General features: G+C 37.6%; 2 protein-coding genes across 2 annotated transcripts; one reads left to right on the forward strand and one right to left on the reverse strand.

Annotated features, from left to right (window-relative positions):
- Nucleotides 1-464: 464 nt before the first annotated feature.
- Nucleotides 465-4,999, forward strand: LOC135760411 (uncharacterized). The gene is made up of 9 exons (XM_065274394.2): nucleotides 465-728; nucleotides 1,322-1,558; nucleotides 1,735-2,339; nucleotides 2,471-2,561; nucleotides 2,663-2,849; nucleotides 3,028-3,149; nucleotides 3,529-3,757; nucleotides 3,984-4,130; nucleotides 4,531-4,999. The coding sequence occupies exons 1-9, from the start codon at nucleotides 465-467 to the stop codon at nucleotides 4,806-4,808; spliced, it is 2,160 nt and encodes a 719-aa protein (XP_065130466.1). The 3' UTR covers nucleotides 4,809-4,999.
- Nucleotides 5,000-5,142: 143 nt separating this feature from the next.
- On the reverse strand, nucleotides 5,143-6,293 carry LOC135760490 (uncharacterized). Its single transcript, XM_065274481.2, has 2 exons — nucleotides 5,632-6,293; nucleotides 5,143-5,348 (listed from the first exon to the last, which is right to left on the reverse strand). The coding sequence occupies exons 1-2, from the start codon at nucleotides 6,231-6,233 to the stop codon at nucleotides 5,165-5,167; spliced, it is 786 nt and encodes a 261-aa protein (XP_065130553.1). The 5' UTR covers nucleotides 6,234-6,293; the 3' UTR covers nucleotides 5,143-5,164.
- Between the last annotated feature and the right edge of the window lie 11,701 nt (nucleotides 6,294-17,994).

Here is a 17,994-nt window from a genome sequence, read left to right on the forward strand (position 1 = left end):
CATGTTTAAAGGGTTAGATCAGGATTTTAGACTTGAATCTCTATAGCTTCCCCATAAGCAGTGTGGTGCATTGACCATGACTTACCCGCGACAGCGTCCTGTGAGCCGAGCTCCGGTCCAGTTTTTGTCAAGATTAAGTTAGTCCGGCAAGTTTGCTGGGGTCACGGCAATAAAGCTTTTTTCTTCACAAATCAACATGTGTTCAAAAGAGTGATATATTTGAAGCACAAACCCGCTGTCTATGGAGAGGTCAGACCTCGTAATGGCTTGGCACTATTTTCTTCCCTGTCATATCACTGCGCGCTGCCGCTACCTACAGTCAGCTGGGAGCTGCGCAGGCGCACACCACTTTTTCAGTTGTTCGGCAGTGTTTACAGGTGTGTTTACGTGCTCAAAACAGCTACACGAACGAGCTAACATAGCTACTCACCAAGAGCGATCAGTTTGTACAAGCTTTGTACATAATGGTGCGGACTTGTGACTATCCGGACTGTACAAACAAAGATGTGGCGCTTTCTCCTCACACATTTCAAAGATTTCCTGTGGCAGATGTTGCTCTGAGGCGACTTTGGCTCATTGCTCTGGGCTTCAATGTGAACACTAAACTGGCGAAGATAAAGAAGCTTCGCGTTTGCAGTGCACACTTCAGCGACGACGACTATGTTTCTCCCTGCCCAGGACAGAGGAAGAAACGTGTTTTGAAGAGTACTGCTGTCCCAGCACCCTGGGTAAGTACACTGGACAACGGCGTCAAGCCTGCTTGGCCCCCGATTATTTTCAATAGACCGAAGGGTAATAAAGTTTTGCCTCGATGTTATCAAGAAAACAGGCTATACACGAACAACAAGTAACGTTGTGTGAAGCAAATAGCTCAATGTGGTGTTTCCAGTTACGCCTCTATAAAACAGAACATTATGTAGAATATTATTACTAACATTATATAGAATATTATTACTATCATCAGCAATTACGTCGACCATGTGCACATAATGTTGTCTTTGCAATCCAGGATTACAGTCAATAAAGTCAGCTGTATGCAGGGTGCTCAGTGTAAGTTTGAAATTAGTCCATAAAACGTACATGAAGATCAAGAAACGTATGCTTTGTGGGAGAATATTCTTGTTAGAAAGACTGCAAAGTGGATGCAGGTTTTTTTACCTTTTAAAAGTTTTAGTTTTAGTGAAATAATTTTAAAGAAAACTTTGTTACTGTTACTATTTGTAGATAGTAAAATGTTGATATACTGTAATTTTTATTGGGCTTGTAAAACATGATTGAAATTATTGATATTTACAATCAAAATTTTTTTATATTTTCAAAGGCATGCACTCCTGTTGTGATGGCTGCAGCAGCCCAGTCTGGGTGCAGTACTGATTCAATCCCTGACGAAGTGTACCACGCATTCTCTGGACTCCCTCAGTCAACCCCTCTGAAGTGCAGATTTGACCATAAACACTTGAAGATGGTTCTCACCAGCCCACCAGAAACCGTTCCAAAAACAAAGCCATCAACATCTGGTACATACTTGGCCCTACCTCCCACCTGTGAACAGTCAAAGGTTAGCAAAAAAATATAATTTTATTTTAAACACACTTAAAAAAATCGAACAATTTCATAAAGTTAAATCTTGAAGATGAGCCTTATTGCATATCCTAAATGAGGTCCTTATAAATGCTGTCAGTCTGCCACTTTACTTTGACTAACACTTCACTGTTTTTCTTTTTCCTCATTTAGTCAGGGAACCCGAGCTCAACAGTTGCATCTGAGACACTGGAGACAAGCATGAGTTCCATAGAGGCACCTAGTGTAGGGGATGACTGCACATTTCTTCCTCTGAGTAGTGAATGTACATCCACAAGATCATCTTCCTCAGACGTGAGCATTGTGGGAGCAGAAAGGAGAGGTGATTGGTCTGAGAGGAAGTGGATTGTGAACGAGTCGGCCCTTATGGAACTGTTTTCAACTTGTCACACATGTGGTGTATCCATTACTGACAAGAAAATCACCAGCTGTGGATCAAAGATCAAAATAGAATGGACTTGTCTCAATCACCATACAGGAGTGTGGCAGTCATGTCCAGATGTCAGGGGAATCCCTGAGAATAACCTAGTGTCCTCAGCAGCCATTATTTTCACTGGAACAACACAAAATGAAATTGCAGAGTGGGCCGATCTTCTGAATTTACAGCTTCCAAAGAAGACATCGTACTACTCACTACAGTCCACTTATATGATACCTGTAATTCACAAAGCCTACACTGACATGCAAGAAAAAAATATCGCCCAACTCCAGGAAGCAGCGTCTCATGGTGGACACACAGATATTTGTGGTGATGCAAGGTAAATATTTCCGTTAAATATCATACAGTATATGTGCTTATTACTGTTACAATATTATGTCTTATATTATAATTCAGTCAAATCACGATTGCCTTCAGCCCACAAGTAACTTCCTTACTTGTCATCTGCAGATCTGACTCCCCAGGCTACAGTGCCAAGTACACCTGTTACAGCTTCATGGATGATGCAACAAAGAAGATAATTATGTCAGACCTAATTCAGGTAAAATATATCCAGTATTGTCCTTTTACTGAGTGTCCCTGATCCCTATGTTCTACTTTTATAAGCCTCCCCGCACTTCTTTTCTTCAATGAACAATTTAGGTATCTGAGACTACGAGTTCACCAGCAATGGAGTCTGTTGGTTTCCGGAGGGGTCTGGATCGTCTGCTGGACTCTGGAGTTAGTGTTGATGTTGTTACGACTGACCGGGCTCCATCAATACGGAAGATCATGAGGGAGTCTTATCCGGAGCTCAGACATCAGTTTGACCCATGGCATGTTGCTAAAGGTGGCATTGCTTACTATACACTGTGTTTTATTTTAGTAATCATCATGGTTGAGCTTTTGCATATGAAAAAGAAAGCAGTGAAGTTGTTGTAGAATTCAGACTTTACTTTCATGTTCTGATATTTAGCAAAATTATTGTTCACGTTATGATTTTTCATTTTTATCTTTGTGCATTATAGGTGTAAAGAAGAAAGCAACTGCAGCAGCAAGGAAGAAGGAAAACCGGGATCTGCAGCCTTGGATCAAGTCTCTGGGCAATCACTTCTGGTGGTCATGCAGTTCTTGTGGTGGTGATGAGAAGGTGATGCTCTTGGAATTGTTTGGTTATACATAACTAGTGATGGGCAAAATGAAGCCTCAAGAAAAAGGGAAACGTTTGAACCAAACATTTTGAGGCTTTGAACCGTGGTCATCTCCATGGTTCTTCGGTGATGAATAAAATGCACTACCACATAAAATAGATTCAGACCAGGTTTAGTCCTGGTTTAGTCCAGGTTCAGTCCTGGTTGAGACTAGGTTTAGTCCGCGTTTGTTCTACGGGTATTGTAATTTCTTGCAACGGGTCTGGTCCTTATTTATTGATGATTATGTAAATTATTTTTGTTACACAATGAGCATACTTTGTGGCAAAGATTTAATTTGTGAAATTTGCTAAGCGGTGTCTAAATGTCCTCAAAAAGGAGTTGAGACGCCGGTGGACCTCTATCCTGTATCATGTGTGTGGTGTTCACCGATGGGAAGAAAATGGGCAGGAGTACAGGTGTTACCATGACGACCTCATTGATGACCAACAAATAAGAAAGAAATGGTTGAAGAAGGGGTCTGCTTCCTGGAATGCTCTCAAGGCTGTCGTACTAGATAAAAATCTCTTGAGGGTCTTCAGTCAGTTGACTTTATTCAAGCATACCGGTAAGTTTGCATAAATAGAACAAATAGCCATAAACACTTCTAAGGGCAACACGAGTTATTGAATTGTTCACTTGTCCTTTGAGAAATCAACATCTTACAGCTATGAAAGTAAAACTATGTTTTACCAAAATATATAAAAAATGAAATGCGATCATACTAATAATTGTAGGATGTTTTGAAGACATGTAACGTTGAAAATGTGTAAATCCTTGTTTTTTTACTTCAGGGAACCTTGAAGTGTTCCACAGCTCTATGCTGAAGTACGCAGAGAAGAGGCGCCACTTCACATATGTCAGTATGCAGGCAAGGCTTCAACTGAGTGTCATTGACCACAACCTCAATGTTGACCGTCAGCAGGACCGTACTCAGTCTGGTAAGTATTAAGGACACAGACATATACTATTTGTCATGCCATACATTCACTGGATAAATCAGTAATTGTACAACTTTGGGAGTTTGAGCGTTCAGAGAAAACAATACTAGTTTATATTATACTCTCCCTGTCCAACCACCAAGTGATAACTCTTCAAGTGATAAAATCAATATCAGGAAAACATAAAATATGTAGAGCTGTTTTTACTGAGAATTGACATTTTGAGATGAATATCTTCCATTTTACTATGTTTTCTTTGTATTTTAAAGTTCCAGCTTTTTATTTGTCTCAACATTCCTCAAGTCACATGCCACACAATTCAGTTTATTCAATTTCATAGCATGTACCGTGATGTACTATCCTCATGATTCTTGTGTCCCCTCCCTCTCCTCATTCACAGGAAAAGAAAAGTACAATGTTATTTACTCCAAGCAATCAAAGCAGTGGGTTGTAAGGAAGCTGTATGAGTCAACATCTCAGGATTTTCGGAAAGAATTGGTGCAACAAGTCATTCAACGGCGAATTGACAAGAGTGTCAGGCTTGGAGATCCAGCGTTCCACATCCATCCTCCAGTCAGCATACCAACCAACATTGCTCCTACTCCAAAGCCAAACAAGGACGATTTGGTTGCCCAACATGCATCACGTTTTCTCCAAAAACATACAGAGGATGTCTGAGACAGAAGAAGCCTTGGCCAGTCTCTTACCAGGCCATATTGCTTCTTGTATATATTTTACTCCATTACACTTTAATTTTTGTATTTATTTCCTAATAATTTTTAAGTACTGTATAGCATCTTTTGGTAAACTTATGTTGTAATAAATGTGCTTTTATAAGCTAACATAACCTTACCTTCAACCTTTGTATAACAGTAAGATTTATAATAAATATCACATCTATCTCTTTGTGAACATAGTTTTATTGAGCAGTACAGAATTATTTGTTTTGTAAACAAATTATTTTTTTAAATTATTTTCCATATAAAGGTAAATGAAACAAAATGTTGCTAATAGTATTTTTGTGTATTGCATGTCTAAAACAATTGCAGTGCGTCCTCTGATTCTTTGAACCCTGCATATTGTCCATTTGGTGATGGGTATGTTTTTCTTATTAGCTCCACTACACAGGAGGGAAGAACTTTCCTGTTGCCTGGGCCGAGCTTCTCTCCTTTCAGGGCCCATTCCATCACGATGCGATAGGCAACCAGCCTGTATTGTCTGAAATAGTAAACACAACATAAACATACTTGATATAACAATGACAGAGCCTTTTGTAAGGACATAGCATCAACATAAATGGCAATGGCAGATGCGTATATAATGTATGTATGTATATAGATTTATATATATAGATTTATATATATAGTAGTACACTTTGGGATTGTAAAAAATAAGTAGTTGCCTATTACCTGCACTCATACTAATGCATAAAATAAGCCCTAATTAGTCATTTGAAATTTGTACATTATAAGACTGTAAAATACTATAAAAAAGTACTTACTCTGAGGACAACTGACCGTTGGGTCCTGCTGGCCTGGGACGCTTCTTCCAGTTAATTTTCGGAATGTGGAAAAAGGTCTGCAAGACACCAGCATTCAGGATTGCAGGAAAGTCCTTGTGATTTGTGATGCAGACCGAAGCTGGTACGCTGGCGTCCTCATCAATAGAAAGGTCTTGGATCTGTGGCATGATAAGATCAAATTCGTGGCAGCAGTAGGACTCCACTTCTGTCTGCATTAGTTCACACTTAAAACAAGTACACCACCATTTGTCGGCCACTCGATGTCTCACTGCAGCAGCTGTGGCTCCAGCTTCAACTTGTTCAACTTCTCTGTCCATCCTCTCTCTTTCTGTCCTTTCTAACTCCATCTGGCGTAACTCGTCATCTGTGTATTCAGGTTCGTAAAGATATCCTTTTGGCTGTGTGTCGAAGTCAATGTTGTCATCGTCGCTGCTGTAGTCAGACATGTTATCGTTCTCTTTACGAGTTGTAAACAAAGTGACACGTGCGCGGCTCCCAGCTGGCTGTAGGTAGCGGCAGCGCGCAGTGATATGACAGGGAAGAAAATAGTGCCAAGCCATTACGAGGTCTGACCTCTCCATAGACAGCGGTTTTGTGCTTCAAATATATCACTCTTTTGAACACATGTTGATTTGAGAAGAAAAAAGCTTTATTGCCGTGACCCCAGCAAACTTGCCGGACTAATTTAATCTTGACAAAAACTGGACCGGAGCTCGGCTCACAGGACGCTGTCGCGGGTAAGTCATGGTCAATGCACCACACTGCTTATGGGGAAGCTATAGAGATTCAAGTCTAAAATCCTGATCTAACCCTTTAAGTGCAATAATTGGCTCCCAAGTGCTTCAATCAACCTAGAAAACGTGAAAAAGATAAATCAATCCAGGATCTTTGTTTTTTTTAAAGGGGTCATAGCGTGAAAATCAGACTTTTTCATGTTTAAAGGGCCCATGGCATACAAAGGCTAGCATTGCTACTTTGTAAAAATGTGTCGTTTTGGGTGTGTCCTTTAAAATGCAAATGAGCGGACAAAATGCAAACACTGATCACAATGATGGTGGTTTGTTGTAATTGAAACTCAATTGTGCTGTCAAGTCCTTCTTGTCTCTCTCTTTCTCTTTGCACTTAATAGCAGTGCTGTGGTTGGATAGTGCAGATTAAGGGGGCAGTATTATTATAATAAGGGCCGCTTATGACATCATAAAGAGGGCCAAATTTCAATGACCTATTTTTTGCTCACACCTACAAAGTAGCAATGCTAACCTCTGTATGCCATGGGCCTTTTAAGTGCTATAATTTTGTCCCCAGTGCTACTATTAACCTAGAAAATGTGATAAAGATTAACCCAGTAACTTTGTTTGGGTAAGCCATTTTCTGCAAGCATGTGAAAAATTAGGTCGTTCAGATTTTGCCTGTTTTGTGAGGTAGGTTGTAAGGCGAATTACAATAATACCGCCCCCTTTATCTGCACTATCCAACCACAGCACTGTCGTTTAGTGCAGAGAGAAAGAGGGAGAAAAGAAGGACTTGACAGCACAATTGAGTTTCAATTGCAGCAAACCACCATCATTGTGATCAGTGTTTGCACTTCAGCCGCTCATTTGCATTTTAAACGACACACCCAAAAACAGCACACTTTTGCTCAGGCATATACATTTGCAATTTTAACATGCTGTAATTAATTATCTGTGGGGTATGTTGAGCTAAAACTTCACATACACACTCTGGGGACACCAAAGATATATTTTACATATTAAAAATATCTCATAATATGACCCCTTTAAAATACCAGCGAGCCAGGAGGTCACCTCCTGCTGAAAAACTGTGCTGATTCGCTAATGCAGGTGATTGGAACAAAATACTGGAGAGGACTTTTACTCATGGAACATGGATTACCCACCTCTGGGATTTGCTAATTAGCACTGTTTTCAGCAGGAGGTGAGCTTCTGGCTCGCTGGTGTTTTAAAGGGCCCATGGCATACAAAGGCTAGCATTGCTACTTTGTAAAAATGCCAAGTATATATCGCTGCAGCCCGGAGACTGCAGGTAGGAGGACCTTATGCCGCAAGTGGGAGGAGCTTATGCCGCAAGTAGGAGGGATTTCAGAAATGTACAAGTAGGAGGAGTTTACGCTTCAAATGGGACGGTGGTGAATCCTCTGGAAGTTTGTACAGCCCACTTGCGGCTAAAGCTCCACCCACTTGCTGCTAACCCACCCATTTGCAGCTGGCTCCGACCTCCGTTTATACCCCTTTCTAAAAATGTGTCATTTTGGGTGTGTCCTTTAAAATGCAAATGAGCGGACAAAATGCAAACACTGATCACAATGATGGTGGTTTGTTGTAATTGAAATTCAATTGTGCTGTCAAGTCCTTCTTGTCTCTCTCTTTCTCTTTGCACTTAATAGCAGTGCTGTGGTTGGATAGTGCATATTAAGGGGGCAGTATTATTATAATAAGGGCCGCTTATGACAACATAAAGAGGGCCAAATTTCAATGACCTATTTTTTTGCTCACACCTACAAAGTAGCAAGGCTCACACCCTTTAAGCCCTCAACGAAGCCTTCAATGCAGCACTGCCTGAAAGGCAATCCCCGTGCCCCAAGCGTATGGAAGAAAAATAATGACAAAAGTTTTTGAATTAAAATAGCCTGTTGAATTGTACTACCTGAAAAAAAATGCATTGTATTAACCGTACTTGAATTTTAATGCATTGTATTTTTATGTTTTTGAATTAAAACAGCCTGTTGAATTGTACTACCTGAAAAAAATGCATTGTTTTAACCGTGCTTGAATTTTAATGCATTGTATTTTTAGGTTTTGCATTTTTAAGGGCTGAAATTAAACATGCGTGTATATTTTCTGTATTAAAAATTCAATAGTCCACATTCACCTTTTAGATTTCACTTTAAAATATTCGGTCTGTTTAAAAATACAACGTAAAATATTCAGCAGGCAATTTTCAGTCCATTTAAATTCGCGTCCAAAAATTCAAGTCCAAAAATTCAGTCGTACAGATTTCAACATTTAACATCCGGGAACTGCAGGAAAAGCAGTAGAGTACCGAGTATAATCTCATCTGCTGTTAATCGATCTGACCAGCAGGTGGTGCACGTGTTCGCCAAGACTTTGTACATGTAAGATGATTTATCCACTGCAGCAGTGATGAAAGTTGGCTTTTATGTTCAGTTTTAGTAAAACAACTGTAATACACTCATACAGAGAGTGTATTGTTTGGTTATGTTATTGACAGGATACTAAACGGGTTTAAAATGCCATATAAATTAAATATGGCCTTTCTGCCTGCTATTGGCTTCGTTTCTCAAAAGCTAAGTTGATTGTAGATTTTATTGGTGGCAATCTACCGTCTTCTTATGCCTACGAGAAACGGACACGGTTTTGTAATTCGTCACCTCAGTTTATAAACCATACTCAGATTATTAAACTGTTCAATTTACAAATCGTGCGCGCGGATTAATAAACCATACGCACAATTAAACAATCAGTGCTCTCAGATTTGCAATCCGTATCCACAAATTCATAAACAATTAATAAACAGTGCACACGCTTTCGCAATGGTTTTGCAAACTGAGTCCACTAACGCAGAGGTCCCCAACCACCGGGTCGTGGACAAGTTGCCACCGGTCGCAAGAACATCCTGAAAAAATGTATAATAGCTACGTTATAGTTTAATCAGGTGTTTTGTCCTTTACGAGCCGACTTCAAATAACATATCAATCCTGTTCTATACAGGGTCGTGCTCCCTCTTTTTCTTTCTCTCTCTCTCTCTCTCTCTCTCTCTCGCTCTCTCTACCAGCGCATCGGCGATCACATTGCTCTCATTAGAGTTCAAGCATACAGTACTTCTAAAACACAATCGATCAAAGAATTGCAAAGGTATGACTTTATGAATAAATGAAGACGTTCAATTGATATCGCAAATGAAACTAATTGCAGGCTTTTGAAAAACTTAAAAATTACCCTTAAACTCTTAATTAATTATACTTAAACTCTTTCACTGCAGTAATAATATTTTTATTTTTAATGTAGGTTTGAGAGGAACCTAAACAGTCATGTGTCAAAGATCAAAAAGCATAAACGCGAGTCCCCCACCCCCCCGGGTTGCGATTTTTTTTAAGGTTGGGGACCCCTGCACTAACGGATTTGTAGCCCCACCCTCATTTTAGAAATTGCTTCCATGCTTTTATTCATGCTTTCAGGAATTAATGAAGTTTATACCGTGTTAAGCTTGTACTTTCCTAACTGGAAAGTTATTTACATCAGAAATGTAAAAAAATACTACTCTGTATAGTTAGACATGGATACTACTTCATATGGTGTATTTTATCTATTGCATTTATGTTAAAAACAGTAAAATTATAAGTAAGCCTGATAACTATTTAAAAACTATTATAAGTTGAATGTTGCGTTACATTATGGTTCTATAATGAAAAAAATATTCCCGAGAACTTTTTTTTTTTTGCAAGCAAGTGGAAAACGTATTTTGAATAACAACACGTTATAAATATGTGCTGCACACTTTCTTCTCAATAACATGAACACACAACAAATATGACAGCGGGGTAAAAAATAGAAAGAAAGCATCTGATCACAGTGATGTTGTTTGATAGCCTACCAGCTCTCTAAATTAGCACTATAAGTCACGCCACGTTTATTGCTACACTTTATACAATATAGCCTATTGCTTTTAAGCAACAAATAGCCTATCATAACAACCTATAAGCCTACTGTGTAATTGAGACATTAATTTAAGAAATGTATTAAAAGCAGAAAGACGTAGGCTGCGGAAATATAGTGGGTTCACTTCAATCCACACTACAGACGTTCTTGGTTTGCTTCTTATTTATTAAATCAAGGCAATTGTTTGATTAAACATTGATTAATATTAAGATAAAATTTATACAAAACGAAATTCACTTTAAAGAAAGTCTTTCTACAAAACAAACCTATGCAGGGCTCGCAAAATCGCTACCCCGAAGTCCCGGGGCTATGGCGAATTCCTGTCGGGCTACAAAAATGTATCTGCGCCCTGCCCGTCGGGCGAAAAAAAATATTGTAATGTGTTTGCATTCTCTCAGATTTAGTTAGGTAATTATATTGTATGTAATTCGGTGTCATCTTGTTAGTCATTACTATCCCCACTAACAAGTGAAACTGTCAGGAAATGAAGTGAAAGCATAATTAAACCCATTACTCCTTTCGTGTTCACACTGTAAAAAATTGTGCCGTTAAATAACAGTAATCAACTGGCAGCTTGGTTGCCAGCAAGATAATGTTATTTTACGATTCTGCCTCTGTTAAAATATAGTTCTACTTCCGTTAATTTACAGCTCTCCTATTTTAACAGTATGTTAATGTTATAATGCCCTGAAAGCAACTCATTTCATTTAGGAAACCAATTGCCTGATCCATTCAAGTTTATAAATAGATATATTTACATGGTGGTGTTAGTATTGTGAACTTAAAGGGGACATATTATGAGATTTTTTTAAAGATGAAAACTAAGTCTAAAATAGGTCTGAGCAAAAGTGTGCCGTTTTGGGTGTGTCATTTAAAATGCAAATGAGCGGATGAAGTGCAACCACTGATCACAATGATGGTGGTTTGTTGCAATTGAAACTCAATTGTGCTGTGAAATATTTTATCTCTCTCTTTCTCTCCATACTAAATGGTTGTGCTGTGGTTGGATAGTGCAGATAAAGGGGGCGGTATTACCTTATTCTGACATCACAATAAGGGCCAAATTACAATGACCTATTTTTCACATGCTTGCAGAAAATGGTTTACCAAAACTAAGTTATTGGGTTGATCTTTTTAATATTTTCTAGGTTGATAGAAGCACTGGGGACACAATTATAGCACTTAAACATGGAAAAAGTCAGATTTTCATAATATGTCCCCTTTAATTAATTTGAGTCCACTGAAAACAAATATTACTTCTAAAATTGAACTGCAAACATTTAAACTTTCACACAAATCTCATGTAGTTCACCATGAGCAAACTACACAGTTCCTGCTTTAAAATAAAACAACAGGCAGCATAACGTCAATGATCTACTGCCCATCCTTGACCTAAACAACCACACTACACTTCAGCACAATGGTAACCCAAAAACTGAGCCAAATCCTAACAAAACAAAACATTAAACACTAAGAGATATCTCACATTATCATCTTGTGTAAATCCCCTGAACAGTTTTTAAGTTCACATGATTTAAAAAACAAAATACAAGGACTTTTCTCTAATGTCTGTGTGAAATTAACATATTTCTGTATGCAAATTTGACTGTTAAGTTTTCTGTTTTTTAACAGCACATTCTGTTAAATAACAGTAATCAACTGGCAGCTTGGTTGCCAGCAAGATAATGTTTTTTTACGGTCTCCTTCGGACTGTTAAAAAACATTAGCATTCTGTGTTTTTATATCTTACACATTTAACCCTTTAAAAATCTTTGGTGTCAAAAGAACACTGCTTAATGTGTCCACACTACAAAGAGTAAAAGAAACAGACCCAATGTTGAAGTTAATGAGATAATGAAGTGATGATTAAGTTAATTATGAACAGCTGCTGTTAACAAACACAATCAATGAATGAAAGATGAACAAGAACCAAATAAAAGAGAAAACAAGCAGAAACTCAACTTACAGACTTAGATGAGACTCACTCAGATTTTCTAAGATCTCACAAGAAGATCATCAAACAACTCCACAAACAGCATTACCATCTTCACTTATTACAAACCAGTTAGATTTTATTTTATATGTACATTAATTAGCTCTTACTGAGAAATAAATCATACGGTGTGGTTTCCTAAACAGGTATTATCTTAAACCAGGAATAGTTTAATTAGGAAATTTAACAAGTTTTAACAAACATGCCTAACTAAAAACATTACTTGTGCATTTTCAGGCAAAACGAAGGGCACTGATGTATTTTAAAATATGTCAGTGCAAGTTGTTTTGAGTTTGGACAGCTTTAGTCTAATAGTCTAATCCCTAAATAATAGTTACCATTCTCGTGATCAGTGTTTACTTTAGTAGGACTCTTGATCCTTGGGTTTGCCCTTTGGTGTTATATTTATTCATGCTTATCAATGTGATTTGAAAGACATTGAATATGGCAAAAAAGTATAAATAAAGTATTATCACTAACTAATGACTGTTATGGTGTAAGTCTCATGAGTCAAAAGTAATTTACTGATTTATACAGAAGCTCATAAGTGATTAGATGGGTGGCAATCCCTTACAGTAGTCTTATAATGTGACAGAAACTGAGTGTTGAGGTAGCCAGAGGAATCTTAAAAACATTGGGATTAAATGAAATTAAAAAACACGAGTAAACTACACACACAGACATCAAGAATCAGGCTATGAATCTCAACAATGGTGACTATCAAATGAAAAGCTTCATGCTGCAATGCATGCTGGGTATCAGCATGGTACAAAACTCATTAGGCCGATGAACTGTTTTTCCATTTTCTTTTGTCACCCTAGTTGAGAATCATAGGCTGATTCTTGATGTCTGTGAGTGTCAGCTGAGGACTGTTTTCAAGTTTGCAAAAATACATTTGTAGGCAACTCTGTCAAGCTATCAGGTTACTGTTATACTAATAATTCATGTAATGATTCTAATTCAAATATGTAAATACTTATTCATAAACATTCCTAAGAACTACTAATTTTTATGATTAAGCTTCATAAGGCTGGTAAGACAAACTACTGATCAATAATCAGACATCCAACCTCACGAGACTCTATCATCTTTTGGTTTTCTTTGCCATAACAAACATGCATCATAAAGACACGCTTACAGCAACCAGACTAAAAACAAGTCAAGAGCCCAACTAATGAAAACAGTGATCACCATAATGGTGACTTTAAAGAAAATGCTTGTAAAGTCTAGTAAACACCTGTTTGTTCTCAGTAAGAACTTTTGTAAATGTATAACAGAAATAAAGTCAAAGTGGTTTAAAAGTGAAGATGGTAATGGTGTTTGTGTAAATGTTTAATTCTCCTCTGGTGATATATGGAGAGATTTATTGTGTTCTGTTATTTTCAGTTGATGTTCATCTAAGTCTTTGTGTCTGTAAGTGTTTCTGCTCATCTCTTCTCTTTTTATTTCTCTTTTCTTCATTGATTCTGTTTATTAGCAGCAGGTGTCCATCATTAATGCTTCAGTACTTGAACTCATTCACTTGATTTCAGGTGGATCATTAGGACACTAATGTAGGGAATAGTGAATGAGGGTGTAGGGTGTGATTTGGGACGCAGTCTTTAACAGTGGACTCTCAGGGCTGTAAATTCACATTATTCTGAAAACTGTTTTTTACAGAATGCAGAATTTAACAGTATACTTCTGTTTTTGTTAAAAAACAGAATCATACTGTTAAATTTGGCTGTTTTTTAACAGCAATTTTTTACAGTGCACGTCTGATAAACGCGCTCCTCGGCTCCGCTCTTCACGAGTAGGCTACCCGCTTGCTCTTATGCTCATAAAAAAGTATATTAAATGTTTATTTATTTGTAATTTCGTTTAACCTCAGAGTCTAACATTATTCTAGCAATTCCCTTTTTCTTTCTTTATAGTAAGTTAACTTAAATATGTGAGAACGAAAATATATTTTTAGTGATTTGCATGAAGAGAATATGATGTTAGAAGCTTCATTTTAAGCATGTAGTAGCTTAATTTATTTAAACAGTTTTAATATGCTATTTTAAAAAGTATATTGTGTGCAGGTTCTTTTGTTTGTAGGCTATGACAGCCCAATATTTTTTTTTTTTTACCAAAAAGGCTTAATTAATGTCATGTTGCATTACAATTTAAAGTATATCAAAAATGTCAAAAATGTGACGTGCAGTTCGGGTGTGTATGTATGCTGTTTAAATTAGTGTTCTCACCAATACGCTTGTGATTCCTGAAGTTTTGACGAATTTTATAGATTTGTTATAGTTTCTTATTCTAAAGTGCCACCCATAGATTCAGCCCCACCCGGACTTAATCCATGCCCACCCATATGTCACGTTCTGCATCCGCCACTGTTCTTTACTTTCATTTTTTCACGAGTTTGCCTGCACATTTAGTCTTAATAAATAACTGTAAACGAACTTGGTTTGCTGTTCTCGAAGGCAGCTCGAATCTTGGTCTGGCTCGAGCCCCAAGTTCAAGTAACAGAACAAAAGGAAAACAATGTGCAGTGAAGGAGGAGATGAGCAGGAGAGATGCCAGAAGAATTGCGGTTGGGCGCGGAGGCACGTGGGACTCGCGTTTATGCTTTTTGATGTTTGTCACATGACTGTTTAGGTTCCTCTCAAACCTTCATTAAAAATAAAAATATTATTACTGCAGTGAAAGAGTTTAAGTATAATTAATTAAGAGTTTAGGGGTAATTTTTAAGTTTTTCAAAAGCCTGCAATTAGTTTCATTTGCGATATCAAATGAACGTCTTCATTTATTCATAAAGTCATACCTTTGCAATTCTTTGATCGATTGTGTTTTAGAAGTACTGTATGCTTGAACTCTAATGACAGCAATGTGATCGCCGATGCGCTGGTAGAGAGAGAGAGAGAGAAAGAAAAAGAGGGAGCACGACCCTGTATAGAACAGGATTGATATGTTATTTGAAGTCGGCTCGTAAAGGACAAAACACCTGATTAAACTATAACGTAGCTATTATACATTTTTTCAGGATGTTCTTGCGACCGGTGGCCACTTGTCCACGACCCGGTGGTTGGGGACCTCTGCGTTAGTGGACTCAGTTTGCAAAACCATTGCGAAAGCGTGTGCACTGTTTATTAATTGTTTATGAATTTGTGGATACGGATTGCAAATCTGAGAGCACTGATTGTTTAATTGTGCATATGGTTTATTAATCCGCACGCACGATTTGTAAATTGAAAAGTTTAATAATCTGAGTATGGTTTATAAACTGAGGTGACGAATTACAAAACCGTGTCCGTTTCTCGTAGGCATAAGAAGACGGTAGATTGCCACCAATAAAATCTACAATCAACTTAGCTTTTGAGAAACGAAGCCAATAGCAGGCAGAAAGGCCATATTTAATTTATATGGCATTTTAAACCCGTTTAGTATCCTGTCAATAACATAACCAAACAATACACTCTCTGTATGAGTTTATTACAGTTGTTTTACTAAAACTGAACATAAAAGCCAACTTTCATCACTGCTGCAGTGGATAAATCATCTTACATGTACAAAGTCTTGGCGAACACGTGCACCACCTGCTGGTCAGATCGATTAACAGCAGATGAGATTATACTTGGTACTCTACTGCTTTTCCTGCAGTTCCCGGATGTTAAATGTTGAAATCTGTACGACTGAATTTTTGGACTTGAATTTTTGGACGCGAATTTAAATGGACTGAAAATTGCCTGCTGAATATTTTACGTTGTATTTTTAAACAGACCGAATATTTAAAAGTGAAATCTAAAAGGTGAATGTGGACTATTGAATTTTTAATACAGAAAATATACACGCATGTTTAATTTCAGCCCTTAAAAATGCAAAACCTAAAAATACAATGCATTAAAATTCAAGCACGGTTAATACAATGCATTTTTTTCAGGTAGTACAATTCAACAGGCTGTTTTAATTCAAAAACATAAAAATACAATGCATTAAAATTCAAGTACGGTTAATACAATGCATTTTTTTTTCAGGTAGTACAATTCAACAGGCTATTTTAATTCAAAAACTTTTGTCATTATTTTTCTTCCATACAAGCGTTTCAGCCAATCACAGCACTGGTGCTAGATATCGAGCCTTCCGCCAGCTTCTAGCAGTTTGAGCTCACCGTTGGTCAGGTGAGCAGCGCAGATATCGTAAAATAGGAATGTGACTGTATTTGAATTCAGCTCGAAATGTTTCGAGCGGTTAAGTGGTGTGTTTCCACATATCTGTGGCACGACTTTCTTTTTCGTGCCAGTTTCACGTATTGGTTACTCATTTGTTTTTCCTATTTTCTAACCATTGTCGCTTGGGATTGGGGTTAGAACAACTTTCTGTTACAGAATACTACATCCTCTCCCTAAACCAACTCTAAACCTAAATGCAAAACAGTTTAAAAGTCTGACAAATAAACATATAAACCAATGCTTAAAATGACATCTGCATTCATGCCAAACCCAACTTTATCCTCGTGCGAAAACAGCTGAGAAATCATCAGAGGAAAACCACAAATCTAACCCCCTAAGCAATAATGGTTTGAAAAAAGAAAAACAAGTGCATAAGCAATACGTGAAACTGGCACAAAAAAGAAAGTCATGCTACAGACACGTGAAGACGCGAAAAAACGTCACTTAAACGCTCAAAAAATTCAAACTGAATTCAAAAACAGTCACATTCCTATCTTAACATATCTGCGCTACTCACCTGACCAACGGTGAGCTCGAACTGCCAGAAGCTGGCAGAAGGTTTGCTGAGATTGGATCATCTGCAGAAGTGCAGAATCATACGTCATGACAGTCTGAGGCTATGTTTACATTAATGCGTTTATCCTTTAAAACGCGTTACTTTTGCTACGTTTACGCCTTTCATCTACACTACACCACTGTTTTCGACCCTTATAAACGGATTTGTTCGCAAACGCTGCAGACCCTGTTTTAGTTTGAGAACTCGGACGTTGCACTGAGTGTAAATGAACGAAGACGGAGTCTTATGTAAACAAACAGCTGATGTTGACGTGACAGCGCATCATTTTCAAAGTAAAAATAGTTTTATTCAGGTAAATGGAGGTTTGCAATGGAGGATTTGCCAAAAATAGTAAACATCTACCAACCAGCTATTATAAACGCTATATCGGATTGTTTTAACATGTATCCTTATAGATAATGTCTGTTTTATATTTATGTTTGAGTATTGTTGAGTTTGAATATTGTTGTAATTTTGTTTATGTTTTGTTTAAATTTAGTTACCCAGCTAACACAAATACGTAACTGTTACGTAACATCGACGTAATATGATGACCAAACAAAGTAATAACGCATAGCCGGTACTACTTGTACGATTAAAATCGCTCCGCGCCAATACAGATTACTGTTTGGCGCCATCTTGTGACAAACACTGGACAACCACAATTAAGATTTTAACATTTTGACAATAATTTTAACATGTACGGAAAAACAAAACATTTAAACAGTGGATAGAAGAACGAACAAAGACAAGACACAGAGAGCTTACTGAGACTGAACTTGACAAAATAGAGCATGACAGCTACGAAGCCAACGCACAAAAAATACAGAATGGGCATTAAAACTTCTCAAAGACTGGCTAAAAGAGAAAAAAAATGTTAATTTAAAACAAATATGC

Source organism: Paramisgurnus dabryanus, chromosome 4, assembly GCF_030506205.2.
Source record: "Paramisgurnus dabryanus chromosome 4, PD_genome_1.1, whole genome shotgun sequence".
In the NCBI taxonomy this organism is placed as follows: Eukaryota; Metazoa; Chordata; class Actinopteri; order Cypriniformes; family Cobitidae; genus Paramisgurnus; species Paramisgurnus dabryanus.